At 40.2% G+C, this 7,426-nt stretch overlaps 1 protein-coding gene across 1 annotated transcript; it reads right to left on the reverse strand.

Annotated features, from left to right (window-relative positions):
• Window positions 1-330: 330 nt before the first annotated feature.
• LOC110719927 lies at window positions 331-3,145 on the reverse strand. Its single transcript, XM_021898905.1, has 3 exons — window positions 2,224-3,145; window positions 1,255-1,722; window positions 331-1,160 (listed from the first exon to the last, which is right to left on the reverse strand). The coding sequence occupies exons 1-3, from the start codon at window positions 3,143-3,145 to the stop codon at window positions 331-333; spliced, it is 2,220 nt and encodes a 739-aa protein (XP_021754597.1).
• Between the last annotated feature and the right edge of the window lie 4,281 nt (window positions 3,146-7,426).

Here is a 7,426-nt window from a genome sequence, read left to right on the forward strand (position 1 = left end):
TCCCGAATAACCATCAAGAAAGCAATAAAAAGCATGCTTTGTAAGCCTCTCAAGCATTTGATCGATGAACGGTAATGGAAAATGGTCTTTGGAAGTGTTGGCATTTAATTGGCGGTAATCAATACACATGCGCCAACCCGTAACAAGCCGAGTTGGGACCAATTGTTGCTTATCATTGATCATTACCGTCATACCTCCCTTTTTCGGCACTACTTGAACCGGGGATACCCAATCACTATGAGCGATTGGATAGATGATCCCTGCTTCAAGTAGCTTGGAAACTTCCTTTCTCACAACCTCTTGCATGGAAGGATTAAGTTTCCTTTGCCGTTACCTACACGGCTTAGCACCCTCCTCTAAATCGATCTTATGCATGCATAGGGAGGGGCTTATACCTTTGAGATCATCAAGAGTATAACCCAAAGCCTTCCTATGCATTTTCAAAACATTAAGCAATGAGGAGGTTTGCTCTTCCGTGAGGTTAGCATTGATAATGACCGGAAAAGTATCATTAACATCCAAAAAGACATACCTCAAGCCCGAAGGTAGAGGTTTCAATTCTACCTTCGGAGCTACCTTACCATTGGAGATTTCCTCCTCTTCTACTTGGAAGACTTCATACGGTTGGGGCATCTCTTGGTCGGGGGTTGTCTCTTCTTTCTCATCAAGCATTTCCTCATATAATTGCATCTCCTTTTGATCACCTACCTCATTCTCATTCAACAAAACATTCTCAAGTAGATCATTAGAAGCATGCATATAAGGGTATCTAAACTCATTCATCAAGTTTTCAATTGTATCTATTCTATAACATTCATTGTCAGAGGAAGGTTGTCTCATCACCTTATTCAAATCAAATTCGATAGAATCATTGTCAACCTTCAAGGTCATCTTGCCTTCTTTGACATCAATAATTGCTTTAGAGGTAGCTAGGAATGGCCTACCCAAGATTATAGGAATTCTTTCATCTTCATCCATTTCAAGAACATAAAAGTCCACCGGAAAAGTGAACTTACCGACTCTAAGGGGTATGTCCTCTACTTTCCCTATAGGCAATTTTGTGGACCTATCTGCTAATTGGAGGGTGATGTTTGTAGGTGAAAGGTTTCCCACATTAAGCTTTTGGTAGACCGAGAAAGGCATTAAACTCACACTAGCACCTAGGTCACACAAAGCTTTCCCCAAATGAACTTCATTGATAGAACAAGGGATGGAAAAAACTACCGGGATCTTGCAATTTAGTTGGTAGCTTACTGGAGAGAATAGCACTACAATTTGCGGTTAAGCTAACGGTTTCAACTTCTCTCCTTCCATTCAGGAGGTCTTTTAGGAATTTAGAGTAGTGTGGCATCTCTTTCATAGCATCCACAAAGGGTATAGAAACATGCAAGCTCTTTACTACATCTAAAAATTTTCCAAATTGAACATCAAGCCTAGACCTAGCAAATCTTTGGGGAAAAGGCAACCTCTCATTCCTAGGTTGGAGATTAAGGGGTAAAGATGTTTGATCTTTGGTGCTCTCCTTTTCGAGTTCCTTCTCTTTCTCTTTCTCACCCCTCTCATTCTTTCCGGCACTTCCCTCTAGAATCTCATTCTTTCTTGATGATTCATCCTCAACCTCAAGTCCTATCCTCACATCGGGACTCTTCTCAACATTTAGTTCACTCTCAAGGATCTTCCCACTTCTAGTAGTAATGGCATACATAGACTTGGGGTTGACACCTTGACTAGGTAAAGAAGAAGATGAAGAAGGGGAGGATGAAGAACTTGGTTGGGCAATTTGAGAGATTTGGGTCTCAAGCATTTTCATGTGTGCCTTGATTTGTTTCTTTTCTTCCTCTTGACTCTTATTATGGTTTTCTTGATTTTTAATGAAATTTTGAAGCATAGCCATCATAGGATCAGGAGGGGCTTCTATTTGGAGGGGTTGAGTAGGGGGAATTTGAGAATGGGGCCTTACTTGGTCAAAACCGGGGGGTCTACTATTTTGTGAGAAAGTAGAAGCATTTTGAGGTCTATTACCCCCGGAACCCTGATTGGAATTAAAACGTTGTTGGTTGTTGGAATAGTGTTGTTGGTTTTGATTCCAATTGGGTCTTTGGTTTGAGTAACTTCTTCCATTGTAATTGGAAGAGTTTCCCCTACCTTGGCCTTGGTTATCATAACCACCACCACTTTGATTCCATTGACTTTGATTCCAACCTTGGTTTTGATTCCAACTACGGTTTGGGTTTTGATTCCAATTTGGTCGCATTCCATTATTTCCCTCACGGGGCACAAAATTCATGGCATTAACATCTTCAACATTATCATCATTTTCATGGGGAGGGGGACCTTCACTTATGGACATACATTGTTGAGAATTATGATCATAGCCTCCACATATATCACAAAACATACAACCAGGAGGCATGGCATTGTAATTAGAGGGAGAAGAAGTAGAAGGATTCATACCATGGCCTCCCTTGGGAGAAGGGGAGGAAGCATTTTGGGAACTTGATTTCATGAACTCCTCCATTTGTTTCGCCATCTTTGCCATTTGGTTGGAAAGATTTGTGATGGCATTGGTTTGCTCGACGGAATGTACCGTTCCTTTGCTAGAAGTGGCTTCCCTCTCACCTTCGTACCAATCCTCATAATTGCGCACAACTTCTTCTATGATACTCTCCACTTCATCTTCCCTTTTGTTCATGATTGGGCCTCCGGCTCCGGCATCAAGGCTAGTCTTACTTTGAGGGGAGAGTCCTCCGTAGAATGTTTGGAGAACTTGCCAATTAGGAATCCCATGGTGTGGGCATTGCCTTTGTAATTCTTTGAATCTCTCCCATGCCTCACAAAGAGACTCTCCACCTCTTTGGCGGAAACTTTGAATCTTTGAGCGAGCCTCGGCGGTTTTCTTGTGATTGTAAAACCTTCCTAGGAACGCCGTAGTTACCTCATTCCAAGTCGTGAGGGAACCGGGAGGAACATCCTTGTTCAACCAATGTTCCGCCGCTCCCATGAGTGAGAACGGAAACATCTTCAATCTTATGTACTCTTGGGACACCCCGTTGATCTTGATAGTGTCACAATACTTGAGAAATTCTTTGAGATGCTCATGGGGATTCTCAAATTTCCCACCGGTAAATTGCCTCTTCTCTATCATTGAAATGAAATTAGGCTTTATCTCGAAATTGTTCGCTTGAGTGGTGGGGGCTAAGAAAAATTAAAATAAGAAAAAGAAAAAGAGGGAACAAACTCATTTAGTTGCATTTTGGAAGGTGAATAGCAACCAAATAAGAAAGCTCAAATATTTTTGGAATTTCCCCTTTTTTTTTTCCTTTTTTTTTTTAAACAAAAAAAATAAACAAAAAGAAAAGAAAATATTCGCAAAGACCTAGACTCAATAAGGTAATACAACAATAATGGAAGCCGTCCCCGGCAACGGCGCCATTTTGACAGGCGGTATTTTAGGTCATCACTAAGACACCTCTATCAAATGATATTTGTAGTCCTAAACATGCAACTAAAAGAGTATAGAGGCAAGTTAAGGGTCGAACACAGGGAAACGATTAAGCACCGCTATTTATCTCCTAATGTTAATCTAATTCGATCAAGAAGTGTGGTGGGTAAAGTAATGACTAAAGGGGATAGAACAACAATTAAAATAGGTACTAGGGGGAAGGATCAAACATGCTTTGATTTCAACGAAGTTAGGCATCGGAAAATAGGTTTACATGTAACCCAAGCGACTCATACAAGGCAATATCAAGAATACTCTCCAATCACCTATCGGGATTAAGAGCCTTCCTAGCTAACATACGCTCACACTATCGTCGTAAGGCATAAAAGCTAAGGTCATGCAATAATCAATCACCTAATGACTATTCCTAAATCGCACTATCGTCACGATTTAGTTCACGTCATTCAACCACAACATGCATATGGCCATAAACATGGAGTGACTAATAGGTATAAGCACAAGGAAGATTTAATCACAAATATTCCAAATTAACCTAGCCTAACATACATCAAACTCAAAGTATATCTTCACCAAACCCCTAGCAACAAGAAACTACTCACTAGTCATAACTACAACTACAATCATGCTAAGCAACATTATAACCAATGAAATGGTAAGAAAGACAAAGTTTTTATCAACTAAATTAACAAGAGTAGAAGCTTTAATCATAAAAGCAAGAGACAATAGAGAAATATACCAAAACCTTCATTGAAATCCAAATAAAGAGCCACGCATCATTCAATCTTCAATCTCCAAGCTTGACCATACATCAATGTTGCAAAATTACTTCTTCAAAAACTAAAAGTAAAACTAATGTTGATAGACAATGAGAATTACACTAAAAGCTATATGATTGTTCAATACAAAATTTCTCTATCAAAGACCTAGGAATTCCTATTTTTGAGCTCTCCCCTTGGGTTTCTATGCTGGCTTTTTTTATCTTTTTTCCCCCCTTTTAACTTGGGCTGAAATCGGGATTTGAATCAGCAGCAGAGAGGCGCGCCCGCGCCCAACAGTGGCGCGCCCGCGCGTTAAATGATGGCGCGGCCGCTCCTAGAAATGCGCGCCCGCTCCAAAGAGGGTATTTAATGGTTGATCCCGCTCATCAGCGCGCCCGCGCTCTATAGATGCGCGCCCGCTCCTTTGGTTGCGCGCCCGCGCCATTCGTCTGGTTTGGACTTCTTCCTGTTTTGCCCTTATCCCTTCCATCTCTAAATCAACAGCATACGCCTGCAATCATGGAACAGGAAGGCAAGGCGTGATACAACGAAAGGGGAGGGGAGTATAGACTACCTAAACCACATGAATACACATTACGCGCCACAAAGGTAGAATACTCGAAATAGGAGGATCATAGCAAAAACATACTAAAATGAACTGAATTATTACTAAAACTACTAGAAAAGACTATCCTAAGAGCGACATAAATGTCACTCATCAATAAGGCTCAAATTGTTCCCTTTTTCCCTCATAAGGCGAGCTTTGGAATGATTGGACTAGGAGGTCAAGCCGAATTCTTTAAGAACATGGGACGATGTTACCAAAGGATTCTTATCCCGTTTCTACCCTCAAAAGAAAACGGCGGAAGTTAGAACTTTGATCCAAATTTTCAAGCAAAGGCCTAATGAAAATCTTTATGAAGCATGGGAGAGGTACAAAGAGTATCAAAGAGAGTGCCCTCACCACGGAATCCCAACTTACCAAACAATTCAAATTTCTATGGTGGTTTGAGTCCTCAAGGTAGGTCGAGCTTAGATGCCGGAGTCCGAGGCCCAATCATAAACAAGATGATGGATGAGGTTGTTGATGTGATAGATGATGTAGTGAGGAACTACATGAGTTGGCAAGAGGTTGAGGAAGAGTCAACAAACGAGTGTGCCATCAACAAATTGTCTACTCTACTTTCGGACTTAGGGAAGGAGGTGGCTTCTATCAAAGCTAAGCTTGAAAATTCATCTTCACAAGCATAAGTTCTTCCCTCCCAATTTCAGGGGAGAGGTACACCCTCTTACTCTAACCCTCTTTTCACTTCTTGTTGCATGATTAGAGAATGTTTGGCTTGTAATTTATGTAGAAGAAATGATCATGATGCTTCTAATTTTCCAAATGTTCCTTGTGATGGAAGTGATGAACACGATGAAAATGAAAATTTGCATGTGAATTATGTTAGAAATAGTGGTTTTGGATCTAGAGTTAATGCTCAAAAGAATGTTGGAAATAGGAACTATCACAACCATGGGAGCTACGATAATTATAACCAAAATAGTGGTTATAGGAACCAAGTAACCCAAGGGTTTTGTGGTAACCATAACAACTTTGGTTGTAATGATCAAAGCTACGGCAAAGAATATGGGGATCATAACCAAGGTTATGGTAATCATAGTCAAAATTCCGGCAAAAAACTTGATAAGGGTAATTGGAGTGACCAAAGTAGAGGAAATTTTCAAAATGATGCTCAAAGGGCTTCCTCACCCAAATTTACTCCAATAACTCAATGCCAAAGTGATGATTCCTATGATCAACAATCTCAATTTATGAGTAAGCTAACTAATTTAATGGTAGATCAAGCCAAGAAGTTGGACGGTTACATAGCCTCTAATGACGAAATGTTTCATGGCCTATTAACTCATGGAAAGATGCTTAAGAACCACATTGTTCAACTAGCTAACCCTTTGAAAGGTTATGCTAGCCCATCTTCTTTACCCTCACAAGAAATTTATCCTAAGGAACCGGTTTGTCCTATCACCAATAGGAGTGGTAAGGTCCTTGAAGAGAGTGTTCCTAGGAAGAGTAAGGAGGGTGAAGAGGGGAGTGATTTGAGCAAAGAGAATAAGAATGAAGAGTCTAGTAAGATGAGTGAGAAATCTAATGAAGAGCCAAAGGAGAAAGAGAAGAAGGAAGATGAGGTTTACAAGCCCAAACTTGCATACCTCCAAAATTTCAATAGGTACAAATTGGATGAGCAATTTGGACAATTCATTGAGATGCTGAAGAAAATTCATCTTTCTATTCCTTTCACCGAAGTCTTGGAACAAATGCCAAACTATGCAAGGTTTCTTAAGGAAATTTTGAGCGGTAAAAGAGATTGCAATATGATGGAACCGGTGAATTTGGTGGAGTGTTGTAGCGCCTTTGTCCATAATAACTTACTCCAAAAGTTGAAAGACCTCGGGAATTTCTCCGTCCCTTGAAAAATCAAAGGAAAATTGTTCCAAAATGCCCTTTATGATCTCGGGAATTTCTCCATGCCTTATTCCGTCTTCAAGAGACTTAAGATTGGTGAGCTCCTTCCATCCAATATTACCCTTCAATTAGCCGATAGATCCATCATGTTCCCAAAGGGAAGAGTTGAGGATGTTCCCCTTAAGATAGGAGAATTCACAATTCCCGTTGATTTCATTGTGCTAGGGATTGCGGAAGATGACCACATTCCTATCATCTTAGGGAAACCTTTCTTAGCCATCTCGGGAGCTTTGATCGATGTTAAGGGAGGGCGAATTACATTGAGAGTTGGTAATAATGAGGAAAGTTTCGAGCTAAAACCGATGTATGAGTCTTTATCCCTTGTGAAAGGAATCAAGAGTGATGTTTCCCTTCGTTATTTTGATAATGTGTATGTGATTGATTCTTCATCTAATAATGTTCATGATATTTTTGATGATTTGCTTGGGAGTTTTGATTGCATGAAAGTTAGTGAAGAAAAGAAAGAGCTTCAAAAGACTATGAAAGAAGAGGAGATCGCCATTCCTCATTGGTTTGAGCTCTACCCTCAAGAGGAAGAGGAGGATTCCATGGAGGGAGATGGTGTGAAACCGTCTACAAAAAGAAAAAAATCAAGAAAAAATCAAGAGCTTTGAAGAAGAAGAGAATGAGATTGAAGATGAGAAATGAAAAGATGGTTTTTGATGTGAAAGCTAGTGAAGT

The sequence above is a fragment of the Chenopodium quinoa genome, unplaced genomic scaffold (assembly GCF_001683475.1).
Source record: "Chenopodium quinoa cultivar QQ74 unplaced genomic scaffold, ASM168347v1, whole genome shotgun sequence".
In the NCBI taxonomy this organism is placed as follows: domain Eukaryota; kingdom Viridiplantae; phylum Streptophyta; class Magnoliopsida; order Caryophyllales; family Amaranthaceae; genus Chenopodium; species Chenopodium quinoa.

Bases quoted from the DNA above. Each gene is read 5' to 3' on its own strand.
- LOC110719927 (XM_021898905.1), bottom strand. From the start codon at position 3,145: ATGATAGAGAAGAGGCAATTTACCGGTGGGAAATTTGAGAATCCCCAT. The intron at 1,723-2,223 runs GTAGTTGGAATC...TACCTAGTCAAG, and splicing joins TTGGAATCAAAACCCAAACC to GTGTCAACCCCAAGTCTATG. The intron at 1,161-1,254 runs GTAAGCTACCAA...TGTGTGACCTAG, and splicing joins TTGTAGTGCTATTCTCTCCA to GTGCTAGTGTGAGTTTAATG.